Here is a 21,326-nt window from a genome sequence, read left to right on the forward strand (position 1 = left end):
AGGACCTCCAGGCCCTCTTTGCCAGAGTCCCAAGAATAACCTCAACCAAACTTCCTACCCAAGCTGGAGGTCCTTCTAAGAAGCAGCATCTGTACTACTTTCTACATCCACACGATGGAAGCAGGATGTTTTGACAACCTGTATCTTCCCTATGCTCTCTCCCCACCCTCAGACAGACACAAATCCGTATCTTGAGGAAACTCACATACAAAGAAACACAAATAAATGCTGAATGAAATTCTCACTCGGAATTGGCCACCATCTCCATCATCAAGTTCCAAGATATAACCCTCCACCAGGTTGTGGCTCAAAGGTGGCATCCTCCAGGCCAATGTCACACTGTTGTTTCTGGTGCAACACTTCTCCAGCTGCAGTAATGGGACGGGTGGCACTGTAACAGGAACTGGGTACAGATTAGTGTAACTCTGCCCTACCCCATTAGTCTGTGAGGTGAGCAGTGTGGGGACCACTCACTTCCCTCCCCTCACAGGAGAGTCAATATTCGTTAGGAAGAGGGTCCGTTCCCTTCCTTGAAACAAAAGGCAGTAAAAATGATATTACAAAATGTCATTACTCTGTTAGACAAATCATTTGGCTGAAATATGTAAACAGAAACCTATCTGGACATGCTTCTGGTGCCTCATAAGAGCTACAGTCTTGGTACCTCACGTTTGGTTTCTTTCTCAGGGGTCGCTGGCTGGAAGAGTTTTTTTCTCACACTGGAGCACTTTGCCCTCCCCAAAATGAGAGAGGGAACAGTGGTGGCAGGCGGTGTCTGGGGCTATGGAGCAGCATGGGAGACGCAGTGCTGCCAGGAAGCCCAGCTCATTGATGAAGAATTGGATTATTAACCTACAGAGTAGCCACTCCTCCCAGCACGGCGGCAAAATAGAGCCTGAACTCCACGGACAGCAGGAAAACAATTCTTCACAATAGGGTGCAGGTTTTTTTAAATCTAATGTAACACACCACCCCCCCTTTTTCATCAAAACCACCCTGGTTATGTTATATTTATGGCAGTCATACTTAAAAGAAACTGTTGAAGAAAACTGTTCCATCTGCAAATTTTATCTAAATCCCTTGGTTCGGGTAGCAAAAGGAACTCCTGCACTACAGCAGACTGCTTGTGGCTCTCTCCTCCCAGAAATCACAGGTGCAAAGTTATCTATCAACATGCCTTTTTAGTGATTCGCTCAGGAGAAACACCAAGAGACTGTTGACCAGACCAGCATCTTAAAAGTAAAAATAAACAGAGTAAAACATTCAGCCATGCCTCTGTGGGAGAGGCTTCCACCACACCTTCTCTATTAAACACAACTAAACTCTCACCATTTGCTCTTTGCTGGCAATTATAAAGTGAAAATTCAGTCTTCTGGAGAGATCTGTCATGTATCTTACACACTGTTGAAATCATACAGGTTAAGTAGGATGTAAGTGATGAATAAACCCTGTGTGGTCTTATGCCCAAGGCTGAATTTCACCATTCAGGATCATTTCTGCAGAGCTTGACTGTGTCTTACAAGGAGCTGAGTGCTCCGGTTATTCACTGACTTAGCTCTTAACGATGTCAGCTTGCTCTTCTTTTATCTACTCTGCTTTGAGCCTTTAGTTTATTTTACTCCCTCTGTCTGCGTGAGAGCTAAGCCCTTGAGCTGTTCCTTTCGTCCTGTTTTACCTCTCCGGATAAAAGAGGACTGTTCGAGTTTTGTGTACCAAGCAGTCTGTGGGAAAATGGATGCTACTGTGTGACGGGGCTAGGGCTTCACCCCCACTTTGGAAGCGACACGGAAGTCAACATCACACTTGTGATAAACAGTGCAGAAGGTACCATGGCTTTCCGCTGACATTATCCATCACTGCAGTGAACACAGATGGTTGGTAGCCCAGAAGAATGACTGTGGTCTAAAACAAAAGAGCTTTATAAATTAGCTCTTGAAGGTTTTTCTGTGAAAAGAGAAGAAGAAGCCTTGTTCCTATTCCTTGATATTTAAGGATGATTCAGAGGGTATTATAAATAAAAACTTGGTTGTTTATTCACATGGAAAGTTCAGACTTTTCTCTAGGAGACATTGTGTCTGGAGAAGTAACAGAAATGTGACAAGAGTCAAAAACCTCAAAACGAGGAATTCAGAGATATGGGATTTTTAAAGTGGTTTTGTGTGTTTGTTAGGCTGTGTATTTCTAGTGATTGATGAGCCCGGGAGAAGACAGGGCTGTATCAGCCATCCACACTCCTGCCACTTTAGCTAACCAGTTAACCCTCTCAGGAGGCATTTGCTGGGTCCTCCCCGCTTCTGAGACTCCCCCTTGAAAAACTGGATGAAAACCTAACTCCTGAAGTTTATAAAGTGGAAAATAGACAACATCCCCTCACCTCTGAATAAGCCACTAACCTCTCCAACCTCCTGCAAAAATCTCCCGGGAACACTGATGGGAGGCTTTCAGGGACTGTTCACATAATGCACAATGCTGAAAAAAAAGAGCAGAATTCTGGGGGGAGGGTAAGTACATTATAAGTCCCTTTTAATTATGTAGACAAGAATGTTGTCTGGGATTAGAATATGTTTTCATACGTTAAAGGGCTGTTGTTCCAACTTCCCAGGAGCAGTGTGAATCGTGGCGCTACGTGTGAGACTCACACATGCTATGAGGAAGTGCCTGGGCTTCTTTACCGTGTCACTGGACATTTAAGTTTTTGTGAGTAATCCTTATCATCCTCCTACTCCCTTTGGGCCAGCCTGTGGCCTGAACCACACAACCTACGGTAGCTGAAGGAGAAGTAAGAGGCTCCCAACAAGCAGCTGTGCAGCTTTGCTGGGTGACGCTCGTTGCGCCTGCCCTCCTGCCTCCTGCCCTGGATGCGGATGGGCAGACATCTGCCTTGATCTCAGATTCCCCCTGGGAGGAGAAAAGGTGAACACTTGTAAAAGTCATAGGAAAGTGCAAAGTGAATTGAACAATTGGGTCACTGGGATTACTTCATAGCAAAGAGCAATGTGACAGGACTAAGAAAAGAAAAATATAGACAAAGTGTCAGGAAAAAAAAGAAGACTCAGATGTTAAATTGAAGTGCTGTTCCAGTTCTTGTTCAACTTAAAGTCCTCTAGAGAGTTTTTAAAGGAAAAGATTAAAAATATAAAGGGAGAAATTATACTGCATTAGCACAGCAAGACCAACTAATGAGTCTGAATGATGTTCCGCTATTTTAAAAGTGCTTCATGCAGGTCACACTTAGCTGAAAAATGTGATACTGATGTCTCATGTCAACTCAGCAGTTTCAAAAACACCTTGCTCAATGCACCTCACAGCTGATCTCCTCTCAGGGTACACTAGGGCTGCTCTAAGATGCTGTCTCTTATTTGTCCTCTTGACAAACAAGTTATTCAATGATGCCCTCCACCTTCCCAGATTAATTTTTAAAGGACTAAATGCACTGAAAGAAGGGGACCCTCAGAAACATAAAAACTTTGACCTCCTCCAAAACTGCAGTATGGCCCTGTAACAGCCCAAGTCACTGCTGTAGCAAGTGCCCTACAGTCTTATCAAGAGAGAATGAAAGGCCACAAGCAAAGACCTGGGTCTGTGACACAGAGCAAACAGAACCAGGGATAAAGCCTTTAATGAAACAGTTACTCTTCCATTATCAGGGCTATGCAGCTCATGGCTGGAAAAGCAGAGAATTGTGGCAGAAGATGTGTCTGAGGAATCTTCATGGACTGGTTTGCAGAAGAGGGAAGGAGTCACTCCTGACAAGGAGAAGGGGCATATGAGTGAGTATTCAGAGGTGGTACAGAAAAGTAGAGAGTAGCTATAGTTTTTCCTATTTCGTACCTAGTCTCCATTTTATAACAAATCAAGATTGCATGACAGTTCCAGCTGTTTGTACAAAACAAACCTGGAACACATATTTGCCTGTGCCCATAGCCTGAACTGAGGAAATGTGATGTATGCATTGAGCTAGTCATCAAAGAGGACAGGAATTTTGTGCCGAGGGACTTAGAAAAAGCAATAGAGAGAAGAAAACATGGACAGAGGAAAGGGATCTGGAAAAGCTCAAAACACCAGCAATTACTAGAGCAGCGTGTGTGTCTCAGCAGTTCAGCTAGCCTAGGGAGCGTGGGACTCTTGCCAAAGGGCTATCAGCGAGACCCTTTGGTCAACATGACTGCTTAAGCATTACTTCTGCACCTATCACATTTCTGCACATTTAATTTTTTACCAAATTGCTTCTTCTTTCAGTAAAAAGAAAAAACACCCCCTGATCTTTATTTATTGAGATCAGCTTTAGATATGGGCTTATAGAGAGTCCACCAGTAGGGTACATGAACAAGTCATCAAAGCAAATATAATGTGATTTGTTCTCATTTGCATTCTTCTTTGTCTAACACAGTGAATCAATGTTTACTTACAAGCATGCTTTCACTCTAAATGACCCATGCAAGCTCATCAAGGTTGAATGAGGCCAGAGTTTGAAAAAAAATATAGAAATCCAGTCATGCACTAAGCATCGATAACAACAGTACAGCCCTTATATAGCAAAGCTTTTGGAACAAAACAACTTGCAGTTGGAAAAGTCATGCTGGCCCTTTTCTCCTAGGTTTCCCCAAAACTCTCTTTAAAGATCGTCTCTGATGACTTTAATGCATCTATGCTTCTCAGATCAACCAGTATAGCGACTTAATAACACTCCCCTCAATACTGACATTTGGCAAAGATTGATGACTTGATGGTGCACTGGGGTAGGCAGGACTGGAGAAAGAGGAGCAGATGTGAAGAGATACATAGATTTTTCTTCGTGAATATTAGCTTGGGACCAGTTAGTGGCTTGTTCTGCATGGGCACACAGCAGCACGAGGGGGAATAATGCCACCCCTTATGCACCTTCAGGAACAGTGGCCAAGTTAACGCCATTTCCACCATTCCTCGCATGGTGTGTACATGGTCATGCCAGCTGTGCTAGCCAACCTGATGGGACATGCAACAAGCAGTCCCTGGTCAAGGCTAAGACAGCTCAAGGAAGAGCCCTTCCTGAGGGCTAACTGTTAAGGTGCCTCTGGGGAGCAAAGCCCAAGGGTGTTTGTATGCTCTGCACAGGTTTGGGCAGAAGTGGTCCTGTCCTTTTCTCTGCTCCTCAGGCTGTGGTGAGCTCTAGCTCAGTACCAGAGCTTCACCGTGATTGCATGATAGATGAGAGTGTAGCACACAGGACTATCTTTCATAAAGCTCCAGTGAATCTGTCTCAATTAAAGTCTTGTAAGTCTTCAAGCTTAAAGCCAGATGGATGTTCAAAAGCCAAACACCTAAACTGCTCTCACCTCAGGTGACCTGTGGTTAATTAGCAATCTAAGTGGATGATTTAACTAAATTTTTTATATGTTTGGGAAGGAGAGTGGTGGAAGTTTAGTATTAAATATATTTAACAATAAATATGGCCAGCATTAAATATCAACTGATATAAAAAGACAAGTACAGACAGTATTTGGGGAAGTTTTTTCAGTGATACTGTTTCTCTCTTGGTTCTGCTTTCCTGGCTGTCAACATTTCTAATAAGCAGTTCACAGGTGTTTTTTCAGTGACTTTAACACAGCCCGATTATGCCAAGATGCTAACCATTCCTAGTGAGCTGACTCTGGCCTTTAACTGTTTATCCATTGTTTCTCCACACATTTATCTGCCAAATTATCCATCCTAATTATTTCATCTTGGGTCTCTTAGATTCAGAATTAGGCTCAGAAAGAACAGATAAACTGAACAGAAATCTTTATGCTTGCTTGGAGTCCAAAAAAAAGCACATCCGACATCACGACACAATTATCCTTAACTCATTCACTGACTTCTGGCAGCCTCTACCCTGTCACCCACATGTATAATTAAGGCTTGAATCACAAGGGAGGGAAGCTAATGGCATCATTCCCAGGGACCACAATGGCCTTCAAATCTAGCCAGTCTATGGATCTATCTAATTCTGATGCAGTTCTCATCCTGCTCCATATAAACCAAGCTCATTACAAGCGCATGATGCTAATTTATTTTTTTTTGCCAATGGCAACTACTGTTCATCAGCTTCTCCTTTTAAATACTTTTTTACCCTCCTTTCCCTTTAGTGTGTCCCTCGGAATCATTCAGATACTCAGGAACAAGAAAGAGTATAGCTGTGGAGCTCCTTTCCCCTTGTGAATCTCTGCCTCATGATTTTTTTTTAAGCTAGGCACTCTTCGCAGCACAGTCCAGATATTAGTCAAAAGGTTGTGCGTTTTTTCCCTATTGAAGCATAGGTGTGTGTGGAGGAAGATTTATTTTCTACTTCAGCTGCTCTTGACAAGATAGGGGTAATTGGTATTTTGTATTAACCATGTTAAATCTAGGAATGCTATAAAGTGGCATAAAGTTTCATGCAGCTAATGCATTTTTAATCTTCAAAGCTGATAGATAGACCTACTCTGAAGAATGTATCCTTTCAAATATTTAACTGCACCTGGTATCTCTGCCTGAGTTTGTTCAGGTCACTGCATGTGAGGTGATCACACCTTTCCAGGAAACACCCAGTAATCTGAATTTGCCTGAAAAACTTTTAGAACTATTCAGCAATTTCAAGTCATCCCTCTTTCCTCCCTCCGTTCCCCTGTCCATCCCAGCGCTGTTTCAACACATGCATGAAAAAACAGAAAAAAGAAAATCATAAAAGCTCACCCCTACATTTCATCTGAATAAAATCCAGCTGGTGAATCGACTGCAGTAAAGGTTCACTATCCAGAGTCAAGTCAAATTCAGCAGACACTTTTGGCTCCAAGGCTCCTTTGACCCACTGTTCCTGAGATACCTGAACACGCTTGATTAAAGCATCCGAAATCTGAAAGAGAGTATCAGGCTTATAATGAAGTGGCAGATGCACACACTGAAAATGACAGAATGCCTGTGAGATCCAGCAAAGAAAGCAGGAATGCGACAGCACAACAGCTGAGATGGGATCTGGTCATTTTGGGGTGAGGTCCATTTATGTTGTATCCTTTCATCTTGTCTTTTCAAAACAAATCTCATCTCAGGGTAGGAAAGTAAAAATTGCAAGCCTGTTATGTTATGTATCATGCCTCTGAATGCCACATATAATTCTGCACTCTGTTCTCTGATCTGCATCAGGCTAGTTTTGCTCTCCTGTTTAAAAAAGTTGCACAAAGAGAGGCTTAAATGTTAGAGGGTCTCTCCCTTCAACAGAGATGATTCAGTGGATGCAAGGTGAAAAGAATAAAAGAAGTCAAATGGGAAGGAAGGTGTATATTTCTCACAGTGAGGGTGCTAAATTGTCAGATTTTCGAAGTATTGATGGATTTTCTATGATTACATCAAAACTGAATTTAAATTTTAAATTTTTGCTCTAGATCAGCCCACAGACAATTAGGCCAAAAATCAGACTAAAATGACCACAGTGGACTCTTCTGGAAGTGAAATTCTGGCTCTGTCAAAATCAATGAACTCAACTGTCCAAGAGTTCAGTGAAGCTGCCATTTGGATATCTGGAGTCCCTCCCGGTAAGCTTCATGTAAATCACAAGGGGCAGAATTTTCTTCTGGATGGTTCAAAGAGAGTTTTTCTTTATTGCAGGAGTTCAGGTACCTTTCCTCATTACTGTTACTGGAAGACATTCCTGCCTGAGCCCCTGCATCAACAGCTCCTAATCAGTCTGTGCAGTAAGTGGAGGAGCATCTCATAGCCTTCTTACAACCTCAGAGTCACTTACTGGGATGCTGGATCCCTCAGCTGTGTTTCAATGTCCTGGCTGCAGGAGTAGTTGCTCTAAGTAACGCAGTGCCTCAGTGTTTGCTGGTTGCCTTGAAAGCACCATGAGATAAACCAGGAAAAGGTAAAAACAGAAGTATGTTTTTATAAAAGGTGACTGCAAGGAATGAAGCCACAAAGGTTACAGGAAAAGTAAACTGAAATGAAAACAAAGCATGTATCTAGCTAGCATGGAGATAAGACCTAAAGGTTTTATTTGTCATGCAGTATCCAACCAACAGCCTGCTAAAATCTGTGTAGTCTTGAGATTAACGTACGCCACATATTCCCCACTCTTGCTTGAGACCAGACGTGACAGTAGCAATCAATCTGAAGTGCTAATAGGTTTAAGTTCGCTAATTCTCATCCTGTATTTTAGGGATGCTGCGACAGCCCTGTGACGCTCATGCATTCATGTGTGCAGTGTGCCCTGTTCAGCTGACAGCCATATGCAGATTGTTTTGTTTGATGTGCCTTTCTTCTTAGGCAATTAATAGGACAACATAATGAACAGGGCAAAATAAAATAATTTTTTAAAATCATAGAACTAATTGGGCAAAATTTAACTTTAATGTCTTTTCTTTTTATTCCCCAGAACACTGGAAAGAAAAATACCTGTAAAAACCCAGAGGGATCATTTTCTTTGATAACTTCTAGGCAGTACTCCATGAGCCCTGTTGACTGGCGTAGCTTCAGTGTACAGTGATTTATCTGGTCCCAAACAACCTGGAAAATAAGCATCAATAGAGTTCTGGTGACTGCCTCATCTTACCATGAATTGTACAAAACTATTTCAGAAGAAACAACAAATGTAAGAGTGTGTTAAAGCTATGCTTAATTTAGCTGCCATATGTCCATTGCCATATCTCCATCAGCTACACTCACTTGCTCTGTATTGTAAATACCGATAATTAGCTTGGCAAAATGTACACAGGGAATCTCAATTTTCAGAGCAGATTAATTGCTCAAAGATCAGGCTTGCTCAAGGCAGAAAGAGCACAGAATATGTTTCTGCATTTGCACTATTCACATTTACAATCACACTTTCACTAAAAACTGAGCTTTTAAAAAGTGTTCACTTAAAAAGCAAATAATATAGAGGATAACTGCAGGAGTGGTTTCCTGCAGATTATGCTCTACCATTCTCTTCACAATTCACCATGGATCCTGCTCTGCTTAAGAAAATATTGCTGGGATTAAGAAATAAAAAGGCTGCATCTCGTTTTTCCAGATTTTGGACTTAATTCTGCTGCCACATAGCTGTAGAGTAGGCCTAATAGCACGGTGTTCAATAGCACAACTCCTGAAGTACAACAGCCTAACAGGAATAAACTCCCAGATTAGCTGTGATGTTAGCAGTGTGTCCTAAGTGCTGGTTCTTGGTAAATACGGGGATTTTTAAATGCTGATCTCAGGTAGAGTTTATTAGTTGTTTACCATGTTAGATATTTCACTTCAATTTTTCCTTGTCTTAGATACTATTAATGATACTGGCACTATAATACCTCGCAATCACATATGCAATTCAACATTTCAAGAAATGTGCCTATTTAAACATTTCTTGACTGCCACTTTGTTTAACCATTTATAGCTTTCTTCTCCCAACCCTCCTTTACTGCATTTCTTTAATATCTTTTGAGTGGTACATGGATTTCTGGAGGTGGCTTGCCTGAATTTCTAAGGTTTGAAGAGACACCAAAATCCTAACATTTTACTTGGACAGAAGGTTCCAGAATCTAAACCACACACCGGTTTCACCTCTCAAAAGATAGCCTCAAACCATCAGATAAAGAAAGACTGATGGCCTCATTCAACAAACTGCTGAAGTATATGCCTCATTTTAAGTCTATACGCACAGCTCCACTAAACTGCTGAACTGGAACCTGCTAAACGACTTTAGGATTTGGTCACTAGGAATTTGCATGGTGTAAAGGGCTGGGGACTTGACAAAATGCACAGTAACAGCAGGTATCGGCAGCCATGCTCAGCTGATAAGAGTTGTGCTCACCTTCAGCTTGTGCTCACGTTCTTTGGTCACCTTTGTGAGCAGTTTTGCCTTTTGTCGCGTTAACGCATCAACCAAGGCATCACACTGAGCGACAAGACAGGCTTCGTAATCCAACCCGTTCTCCTAGAAGAAGGTGAGAGTCATACTCATCAAAGAAAGCATGTTTTACGCGTTAAGCTATTGCTCATTCTTACCTGTTTTTCTATTCAGAAAAGAATTCTTTTCAAGACTTCGGCATTTCTGTAGCCTTTCTGATTTCATTATAGCTGTACTAGTAATAGCTGCATGCTATAAAACGAACAGTAAGACGCTATGCCACAAATGGGCTTATTTAAAACCTTGATTTACTGGCACTTTCCAGACGATAGATGTAGTACAACATAATGTAAAAGCTAAACCTAACATACATGGTGCATACATATACATAAGAGGATTCTGTCCCATTCTGTTTTAATTATCACACTGCAGCAACTTTGAAATCACTGGCTCTACACCATGGCAATTAGAACAGAATTATGGACCTGAATCTGGTCTACAGGCTTATTACAAGGAAATTAATCAGGTACACAGCCCTGAGATTTCTGTATTGCTTCAAGTCCTTTTGTAAAAATAGCTAGCCCTTGGCAGTGGAGACAGGTATTTGATTAGCTTTAAAAAAACAACAACAAAAAAATGCATGACAGTTTTTTATTCACATTGTGATAAACCTCCCTGCTACGCAGAGGCCAGCATCTAAGGTATACAACCCTGAGCCTTGAGTAGGGCCTGGTATCACATACCATTACATAAACCCCTGTGCTCTCAATGGGGAACAAACCATGCTACCACAGAGTACCATGCAGCAGTAGAAATCTGAGTAGATGGTACTACAAGGTCCTGAGCTGCCCCTCCTCCTGGGGATGGCTTTCTCTGGGCATGGAACTGATGCTGCAGCACTCACTCAAAGGGAGGCTGTCCCTCGCTTCCTCCGCTCGTGAGACTAGAAGAAGAAAGATTTCAAGCTCCTCTTTCGTTGTCCTATCAGCTTTCCTCCCAGATACACAAATGAAAAAAAAAAAAAAAGAAAAAAAGCAGCATTAAATGTGAAAAGATTTTAAACAGGTGCTGAAGGAGAAGCATCTCTGTGGTAAGACATCCCACACCCCTAACTCATTACTATCCCTTAGCTCTTTTGTTTATGTTTTTCTCTTCTTTTCTGTTCATTTGTTTTGTCTTCATTCTTTTGAGAGCAAAATTTTCAGCACTGCATTTCCTTCCCTCACTGCAATCCATGCATCCCGTTCCCCAGCTGAGAGATTCAGGGTCACTCTTCCCTGAGACGCCCCCGCCGCAGTCCTAGACCTGCCAGCAAGAAGGGTCGGGAGGGAGACACCAGACAGCTCAGTTACTGTTCACAGGTTTGTCTTAGACTCTTCCTGTTTGCCTCTCTCCCTCCTCGGCTTGTATCACACCCGACTCCCCCTTGAGCCCATTTCCATCCAGCTACTCTTGAAGTACTGGTTTGTGTACAGATTCTGAATCAGTCAATCGCTGTAGTGCATCGTTTATCTCCTCATTTGCTGTTCGCACATCAAACAGGGTGTTTGGCGATATGCCTCTTTCAAGTGAGAAAGGATGAAATTGATACAGCAGATGGGAAAATATGAAAATCAGATAATGACAGCAACAAGGAGGAGCAAGGAAGCAACAGGGGCAATGAGGAACAGGCAGTTTCTGAAAAGAAGAGACCAAGAGATTTAAAAGTGACCTCAGAAAGGAGAAGGGAAGGAAAAAACTAGGGGAAACAACAGATCTGCAAAACAGGGCAAAGAAAAGTAGATTATGAATTTGCAAACTGCTCCAGGCAAGATAAAAGCATAGCTCCTGGTAGCTCTGGCAAACTCAGAAAGGAGAGGAAGAATGCAAATGGCTGTCTGGTCTGTTGTGTATTGAGACAGGATAATAAAATGTACATATTGCTCATTCCTTTGTGTAAACATACATGTTAAAGACATTTTTGCTGAGGGGTAAATATCTGCATGTGTGCGTGGCAACCATCGTAAGCCTTCTATTAGAAATAACCTGCTCAGAGATATATGGTTCTGGGTGTAAATCTACGTATGAAGGCTACATCTACTCCCCTCCCAAGTAACAGTCCAAGAACTGTTTTTTTGGTCCATCTGCCAAACGGCACAGAGCAGCTCATGACACATCTAAACCCTTTCCCCTCAAACAGCATGGCTGTACCAAACCTGCCTACCAGGAATATTCCTTGGTATGTGCTATCATCAAATGCTGCTTGAGCATCACCCGGGAAGAGCAGTTTGTAATGGGAGAAAACCATGCGTGGGAGCTCATTAGTGGTTAAAGTGTGCGGGTGATGGTCTCAGAGCTGTGCCCCAGCCTTGTTTCACTTAGGAATACATACGCAGCTGATTAGCCCTGATGTTTTGGTTTGCTGAAATTTGATGTCTTCACTCAGACTCAGAATGGAGACTGGCTCAACACGTCAGGGTCGGATCCAGATATGCCTAAATGTTAGAGGGTGAGCTGCTGGATACAGTTTCCTCTTCTGAGTTCTCCTCTAGAATTTTAGGCAATGAGCAGCATTAAATAAATGGTTTGGTCTTGCAATCTAATTGTAGCAGCTCCCTTATGCAGAGTAATTTGTCAGTCATTTTATTAAAACAGATTGAAGGATTTTACAGCATAGTCATAAATAGTTGTAATAGGCCACCTTTACGTTTCAGGAGGGAAAAATACATTTTTAATGGATCTAGGTGACTCAAGAAAAGATTGGTGACAGATTACTGTTTTGGATGAGTTATCCCATCCTAAAATAGCTGTTCATACCTGTAAGAAGAACTGCTCTCTAGAGGTGCCTGTCCTTCTCCTTGAAAGAAAGAAAGAATAAAAGAAGCCTAAATGACTAGGTTAGATGAGCTGCATGACTTTTAAATAGGTAAAGGTAGCTGAGAGAAACCTCACACTGTGTCCAAAACATGGCATGTGACAGGTGCCAGTCGGGGCCTTCACACTGATTTCTTTCACTTAGATGTGACTTGTTTTACCAGTTTCTGTCTCGGTTTGTTTCCTTCCCCACATGGCCACAGAAGACTGAGGGTGGGTAGCTATGCTGCCTGAGAGCTTTGCAGCATTTGTGGTATGAATTCATCATCTGGAGTGTTAAGTGGAATATTTTAATGATTACATTCTAAACTAAATACAGATTTTTGAACTTCTGCTTTGGCTTTCTGTTACTAACAGGCACAGGATTTGATTGTTGATGGAAGATCAGCAAGCAGCAGAGCGGGCATACCATGGAGCAGATAATGCATATTCCACAGAAGACCCACCGCCGCAGAGCACCACAGCTGCAGGTAACAAGCGTCTCCTCCTGGGCACTGTGCAGCTCAAAGTACCGCGGCACATTTCCAGCCACGCTCTGCAGGGTAAGAAGGACCGTGAGGATCACCCGACCCCCAGCACTGGCGAGCCTAAATTTGGTTGAAAATAGGACTTGTTTCATTTTGGGTTTGTGTCCTCAATTACTGGACTCACCATGAGCCCTTTTCTGACTATTAAAGCTAGGCAATTACAGGCACGAAAATATCTTCTGCTTCAATAAATGACCACATTGATTTAGCAGCATTTGCTGCTGCTTCTTTTTTTTGACTTCCTACAAATACTCTAATAAACAGGTTGACTGGATTTTATCCAGAAACGAGTACATTTTTAGAAAATGTAAGATGAAAAACAAATAGTAAATTTTGAATGTGTTAAAATAAGAACTTATCCTAAATGCCCAATTCAAGCAATTGCAGTCAGGAAGGAGCCCAGAAGCATGACTGATGGATTCAATCAAATACTAATCAACACAGCTCAGATGTCCAGTGTTGAGTATCAGCTTCTTGCAATAAACAGATAACAACCTAGAAACTAAGAGGGGCTTGAAGGCATTATTGGATGAATAATTTTGCCTAGCAAATCCGTTCAAGAAAGGTTAGATGATTCCAGGAAAGATTAGAACAGCACAGGAGACAAAGTCCTCAAATAAATTATTCACTCAGTTCTATTGATTACTGTATTATCAAAACTGCTAATATTCTACAGTTACCTGGATCTGCTGCAGTAAATTTTTCAGCTGAACCAAAAATTCTTTAGCTTCCTTTGCTTTATCTGAAACACCATTTAAAGCCTGAGACAGCTGTGCCTGCAAGAAAAAAACGGAGGAAAAAAAAAAAAAAAGAAAAGTTAAGAGATAAAATGCAAATGTGTTTCTTACTAATCCTTGGGTTTGATGATTAATAATGTGCTAAAAGGCTTACTTGCTGTCGCATGTATTCTTACACGTACAGAGTGTTTGTGCTAGAAAAGAACAGTTAAGACTTTAATTGTAATAAGATTTAATAAAGGTGAAATATGCATGTGGGGGAAGTGAAGTATTGTGTCTGCACATTCCACTTCATTGCAGTGACTTGGTAAGTCAAAATATCTTTTTATAAGACAGCTACCCATATATATAAGGAGATAATTGTCTTACACTTACACAGTAGCATCTGTCATGCTGAAAAATCCCCAAGTGCTTTCCAAAATGGCACTTTTTTTTCATCAAAGCCTGAATTCTTTATAAATGTGGTAAATCCTACTAAACCTGAGATACACTAGGACTTCAAAGACAAGTCTGCATTTTCAGACTTCATAGTAATGTCCCTTCGGGGCTCTAGTTTCCCATGCTCCAACCCAATAAAAGAGTGACTATTTCTGGAAAAGTTCGAAAAACCCCTTCCTCTAGCTTTTGACTGGTGAGACCTATGGAATATGTCTGTTGTAAGATCACACTGAAGATTTAACCTCCCCTTTCCTCAGCTGGCACCTGAGATCTCTAAAGCAAACCAGAGGCCTTTTGATGGACTTCCAGGATGGGAAGGAAACGTCAGTTCTGCCCCCGGCAGACACGGAACCACCGTGGTCTGACCGGAGCAGCCCTGGCGCAGCTCCTCTGGAAGTCTGGCTGGGATTACAGAAAGTGTATTGCTCTGCTTGTCAGCCCATGGCAAGCCCAGGTCCAGCATTACTTCTCTGTGCAGATATAATACAGAGTGATCAGACAGGTCCCATCGTGAGTGTCCTGCAGGTTAGTCACTCTCCTCAGGCGGACTTGACAACTTCCAGATTGCCAATGCCCAGTTAATTATCCTCACCAGACGGACAGGACAACTGACATCAGGAAATGGAAGACTGAGTATCTTCACTAACATCAGGCTTTCAGAAGGTTGCCGTCTCTTATTTCCTTAGGACTACAGTGTGCCTTGAGACAGAGCCTTGTATGTTGGGAGGCACAAAGGTTATGAGCCTCTAAGAGCAGACCTAATTGAAATTCAGTAAGTCACCACCCATTCTCTGCTTCCCTTTTGCTCCTGGAGGGAAGTAAATTACTACATCCCCAAAAAAGGGCACAGCTCACTTCTTCAGGCTGCCCAAGGATTTGAGCTTACCTCCTGCCTACGTATCTCCTACTCATCCTCCCCATGCGCTTGCTCATTCGCGCAGGCCAGCAAAGAGCAGACCCTGTCAGCTCCCCGTGGGCACTCCACAGCCCGGCTCCGAGGCAGAGGCACTGCCAAACTCCACACGGACAGCTCTGCAGGAAGCGCATACAAACCCTGACTGGGAGCTGGGACTGAATTCAGAGAAAGAAGCCATCCTACCTTTTTTTCCCTCCTGTTCACACAAAGTTTTTCCTTTTAGCCCACTTGTAGGTATTACATTAGTGCTAAATTTGAAAATAAAATATGCTTTGCTATAACTCATTTGTAACAAATGTAACAGGAAGACACATTACTCTGTGTGTTTCTCAATATTTGAATGCTTAGTATTTTCTTACACAAAACCTTGTCACTGAACAAAAATTTAGAGCGATGATGTTTGATATGAATGCTACTTGCGGTCACAGATGCAAACTCCAGGTCCTTGAAAAGGTCCCTATTTTCTGCCAGATCAGACAATCAAGACGTCAGATCAGCTCTCCACAGGCTGATCATGGCTGACACAGTTTAAAGCCCACCCTTTTTGATTGCACTTTCTGCTCCATCCACAAGCCTTTGGTTTGTCAAGCTGATGCAGGACAAGGTGGAAACAGCATATATGACCAAGCGGCTGAGGAGGAATCGAGAAAGAAATAGGTGGCAAAAGCATGGTATCCTCTGCCACTGACTTGCCCTATCAAATTGTCCCAGGGAGGCAAGGGCTCCTTTCTTTCAAATCAAAACCAATGGTTGGTCCCAACAAAAGTAAAACTTCCACTGTTCCAACATCTGACCTAGCTCTCAAATCATCTCAAAGTGCATTTCACCAGAAAAGAAGAACCAAAAGCTATATGCAGGCATCATAGCAGCCACAGAAAACTTAATCACTGCAGACGAATTGTAACTGGCATATGTACCCATGGCAATTAGCACCGGCCCTGCCTGGCTCCCGGCACACTCCCATCGTGAAGAGCTGCAGCAGAAACTCAACAGCACTGTTGTTCAGAGGGCTTGTAAGTGAATTGCTGCGTTCATTAAAACCTGTGGTTGCATTAACGCAACTGCAGCGTGAAGCTGAAAAGACCAGATCTCCGTTTGTGAAACCCACTTAGAGATAATAGCCTTGTTTTTCCAAGCATTTGTAAAAGATACCTTACAAAGCAGTGGAGTTTAGTCATGCACTTCCCATTAAAACCAAATGGAGGTACGTGACTAAGCCCTCAGTAAACCAACCAAGCCATAAAAAATGCCCTGTACACTCAGAGCAATCCTTCATGATGCAGAAATATTTACTGGAAGTTAAACAGAAATGTTACAAGCTCCATTGACTGCAAGACTTAATAACTCCTGACAAACAATACTCTACCTGGAGTTATCTTTACTTTAGTACCTGGTCTTGCAACCAATGATGTGGATGCTGGAGATGGATACCAAGTTTCTACTTCAATCAAATACAGGAACAGGGAGATAACAAGGGTGAGTAATTAAACCCAGATAGGCATGGAAGACCGATGCTTCCTTTGATCTTAGAAAATGAACCAGATAATGCCCACGTCCTTTTCCAACCGAACAGTTCATGCTCATTTAACTTGTTTTCCCTCCAACTCTCTTTAGCAGCAGATTAACTATTGATTAGATATGCTTGTCCTGGCACTGAATTCTGAAAGACCCCACACGTTTTTGGGAACACAACTCTTTCGGCCAGCAAATAAAAGCAGGCATTTGGACTCCAACACTTGCCTTTGACCGCCTGACTCCCTGCCCTTCACAGTCCTATCCATCTGTGTTTTGGTATAGACATTTATAGAGACATATATAGATATATGCATATATACAATAATTTAGAAGGGGCAGAGCTGAAATTTGTTCACCATCATTCCTCATATTGGTAGGACATAGGCTTACCAACTGAAATCCGACAATGGTGTCGCTGTTCTTGCTATGAAGACATAAAAGAACTTAACTTCAGCAGAAGACTCACACAGTTTTACTTAATAACCTTAAACTGCTGGTCCAAATGCACTTCTCATGCAAGTGACTATAACAAAGTCTAGCTAAGTCAGTGGATTTTGACAGATTTACACCACTGGGGCCCTGTTGTTAATTTACACCATTTTCAATTTCTCTATAGGAGAAGTTGCATACGGCAGCACAATGGGGAACCTGCACCATTAACAGCGGCCAACCAGCCTAGTACAGCTTTCATCCCAGCAGTACAGCTGCAGGTAAATGCACATTTTAATGCATGGTCTGCAGCACTGTATGGATACAGTCTGTAACTTGCCACGATCACTATATAAGGCCCAGACAAAGGAGAAGTCAAACAGTTTGAACAAAAGGCTAATACAGAAATGGAATGGAAATGGATCCTGAAGCGGAAGGTGGGCAGGGCCTCTGGAAAAGTAGTTCTCTAGTCAGTAGAAAACATGTTTGAAGTTTACTGTTGTGGGATGAAACTGGGTCCTGAGAGGTGGGGAAATGGCTCTGGCGGCCCTTCTTAGGTCAAGAATACCTGCCACCGGCCTTAGAAGGGGATAAGCAGGTGCTTATCAGCTGATGGTGAACAGCTGTCCGTCTGCCAAATTTACTGTAACAGCTCTTACAGACAAGCCCTTCCAGCTGCGTCTACCAGCTACGCCTGGAGCACCTGGAGAGAACACATAATACTTGAATTACATTTGGCATACCACTCAAGGTAAGTAATCTTCGGTTTGGCCAAAGTAACTACAGGTGATAAACTTGTAGCAATTTCTGTATCTGAGAACTATTTCTAAGCAGAAGTATCTAATTCCAAAACATTTTATCTGAATGAATGTGAGCTGATGATTTAGCCTGTCTGGCTATATGGTTCCCTTATATTTACTTTCTGCCAAGCACTTTCTTCTGGGAAAAATAATGTTCACAAGAGCACAATTTTGGAGTTCCCACATTAGTTAAATTTGAGTATTTTGTTTCTTTCACTAGAATTTTCACACTGATTGAGGCTGTAAATCAAGTGAAAAATCACATTCTGCAATACTTTAGTCCTGGGAAAAAAATGCAGTAAAAATACAAACCACCAGGGTGTTGTTCATTCTTTTGACAGTATTTGACAGTAGGAAAGAGAGAAAATGACTGACTGAACTTTGATTACACCAGAGTTTATCACATTGTTCAAAAAGGCAACAGTGTTAACTCAAGGTACACCATAATACAGCACAAACTTGTCTCTCTCACTCTCAGACACACTTGGACAGTGAACTCCATCCTTGCTCATTAAAATAATTCTGCTCAGAAGTGGATTCTGACGTTGACATCAGCAGCAATAGCTTCAAGTTTGTAATCTGCTCCTTCTGGGCCAAGAGAACTTCTAGTCTGCACAAATACCCGTCATGGTAGGGAGGAGGTGGCTGAGCCCCTGGCAGAGCTTTCAAACTGAAACGTACTGAAGAAGTTCGTCTTTCTCAGATGGACAAACTATGCAGATCAATCACCCCAAGGGGCATCTTTTCTGAAGCTTAAAATCAAAAGTCCATTTTTTGCCTTGGCAAATGTCTTAGCCTAGCTTGTGCTCAACCGCATTATGGCTGAGGGATGATGAGACCAGTTTTGATTTTGTCTTCTCCTGCACTGTCTGAAAGGATCTCTCTGTGTTTCCTTTACTGATGACTGCAGCAGAGAGCGAGAAGGGAATCCTGTGGCCAGCAGAGCTAGCCAAAAGCTCTTTGCACAGCTGTGGGGGAAGTCCTTTCCCCCTGTACAGCGAGAAGCTCCAAAGGACTGCTCTCAGCACTCAGGTATTTAAAGTCCCCTCTGTACATTCATATGTATTAACTAATCATTTTTCCGGGGTCCGCCGTCTTAGCAAGAAAGAGCTAACTTCATACATTCTTTCAACTTCTAAGGTCATGTCTTGCTCTTTATTCAGAGGGTTGCAAAGTCTTGTTTTTAACAAGGACAGCATGGCCAAGTGACCCAGCAGCTCTCCCAGACCTCAGCAACCCCCCGGTGTGGCAAAGCGGCTGGCTCTGATGTCTCCCCAGGGGCCTCCAGGGAGGGCTAAGGCGCTCACCTTGCAGGGAAGCACGAATCAAACTGTGGCACTATATGAATCAGAAAAAGCTTTACTTGTCCCTAGACCCCATCTGTCCTACGACTCCTTAATCATCTTTGTGTCAGGAAGGTCCCTCCAGCCATTCCTCCTGGCCATCTTGGGAACTGAACGGGAGGGGAGACCTCTCTGAGGCCCAGGAGACGACATGATGTCGCATGACCCTCCTTATCACGGTTTCCTGTCTAAAACGTCCGGGTGGCCCTGGGCCACTCTCCCTCACTGACATGCAGTGGGAAATGGATGTGGCAGTTTGCACTGAGTCCCAGCTGAAAGGGAGGCGGTGAAAGGAAGGAATTGACCATCCCATCCCCTCACAGGCAGCTGCGGCCACCCACAAGAGGACGGGATGGCCAAGGATCCTGTGGAAGTCAAACAAGTTAGTGAGACGGGCTCGCCAGTCCCAGGTGTCTGCCCGAGGGCTGGTTGAGCCTGATATTTGCTGGCTAAGGTGAGGCCAACGTGGAAGGGAGTCTGTGGATCTTCTAACCCTGAGCGGAGGCTGTGGCGTCGCTGGGCTGTCTGGAAGGGCCAGGGAGCTCTGTGGCAAGGGGAAGAAAGGTCGGGAGGATGATGGACGTGAAGTCGCCTCACGTCCTGTAAACTGCAAGGCGATGTCAAGGCATCGGCACGAACGGTCCCCAGGGGCCGAGCATCGCCCCAGCTCCGGCCGGCCGGCGGGACTCACCTTGTGCTGCTTCCACATGGCGCCCAGGGCCTTCACCTCGTGCTTGCCGTGCTTGCCCTCCTCCAGGCACTGGTAGCAGACGGGGCTGCGGCAGCTCACGCAGTACATGCTGTAGTTCTCCAGGTCGTGCTCGGCGCACGTCGGCAGCTTGCAGCCGCCGCCCGCCCCCTTCCCGCCGCCGCCGCCGCCGTCGGGGGCGCCCGGGTGTGCGGGCGGCGGCGCCAGGCGGTGCTTGGCGAAGGGCCCGCGGGCCGGGTGGCAGCGGAGCTGGCAGGCGCTGCAGTACAGCACCTCGCACTGCTCGCACAGCACCGCGGCCGGCTCGGGCGGGCTGCGGTCGCAGAGCTGGCACTTGGCGGCGGCGGCGGCGCGGCCCTGCTGGTAGCGCTGCACGATGGCCTCCAGCAACCGGTTGCGCTGGAAGCCGCGCAGGCCGCGCTGGTCCAGCGAGGCGCTCCGGTGGCACTGCGGGCAGGTGAGGGAGGAGCTGGCGGGGCCGGTGCCCCGCGGAGCCGCCGCCGCCGCTGCTCCCGGGGGCGCCGGCACCAGCGGCAGCACCCGCACGCCGTTGGGGGACTTCAGGCTGGGCGTGTAGGAGCCGTAGCCGCTGTCGGTCTCGCTGTGCAGGCTCAGCTTGTCCGCGTGGTCCCCCCCGCCGCCGCCGCCGCCGCCGCCGCCGCCGCCCGCCGCGCACTCCGAGTCCAGGCAGGCGGCGGAGCCCGCGGTCGCCCCCGGCCCCGGCCCCGGCGCCGCGGCGGCGGGCGGCGGCGCAGGGCCCCGCGGGTGGAGCAGGGGCGGCAGGTGCTGCTCGCTCTCCGGGGTCTGAACGGCGATGGTGCGGGCGCAGGGCAGGCAGACATTGTGCGAGCAGGGCAGGATGATGGGCTCCCGGAAGAGCGAGCCGCACACCGGGCACTTCAGCTCCTCTTCCATGGCCGCGGCGCGGCTTTGTGCGCGGGGCTCGGGCGGGCTCAGGCGGGCGGCGCGGGGTGGCCGCCCGCTCCCCCCATCCCCCCGCGGCGCCCTTCGCCGCCCACCTCGCCTCCGGGCGCCGGGGAGAGGCCGGGGGGGCTCCGGGCCCCGCTCCCGCCCCGGCGGTTCAGCACCCGCCGGGGACAGACAGCGCCGGGCGGCGGGGGCCGCGGCCGGAGGAGCCGGGCGGCGGCTGGAGGCTGCCTGGGGCGAGGGAAAGGCTCCCTCCCGCCCCGCGGCTCGGGCAGGGAGCGCGGTGGGGCTGTTTTAACGTTAGTGGCATAGAGT

At 45.1% G+C, this 21,326-nt stretch overlaps 1 protein-coding gene across 4 annotated transcripts in view; it reads right to left on the reverse strand.

The window, feature by feature from the left end:
- LOC122152379 (tripartite motif-containing protein 67-like) overlaps positions 1-21,185 on the reverse strand; it is a 33,120-nt gene extending 11,935 nt beyond the window's left edge. Inside the window, exons 1-6 of one of the 4 annotated variants that reach the window (XM_042796131.1) lie at positions 20,067-21,185; positions 13,878-13,973; positions 9,782-9,904; positions 8,389-8,499; positions 6,697-6,850; positions 246-391 (exon numbers count right to left, since the gene is read on the reverse strand). In XM_042796131.1, coding sequence (XP_042652065.1) covers positions 246-391; positions 6,697-6,850; positions 8,389-8,499; positions 9,782-9,904; positions 13,878-13,973; positions 20,067-20,999 — 1,563 coding nt within the window. In that variant the 5' untranslated portion in view covers positions 21,000-21,185. Of the gene's footprint in view, positions 1-245; positions 404-6,690; positions 6,851-8,388; positions 8,500-9,781; positions 9,905-13,877; positions 13,974-20,066 lie in introns of all 4 variants that reach the window. The other 3 variants (XM_042796129.1, XM_042796130.1, XM_042796132.1) reach the window with 3 other exon arrangements.
- Positions 21,186-21,326: the final 141 nt, after the last annotated feature.

This window comes from Tyto alba, unplaced genomic scaffold (genome assembly GCF_018691265.1).
Source record: "Tyto alba isolate M040663 unplaced genomic scaffold, T.alba_DEE_v4.0 Super-Scaffold_22, whole genome shotgun sequence".
NCBI lineage: Eukaryota > Metazoa > Chordata > Aves > Strigiformes > Tytonidae > Tyto > Tyto alba.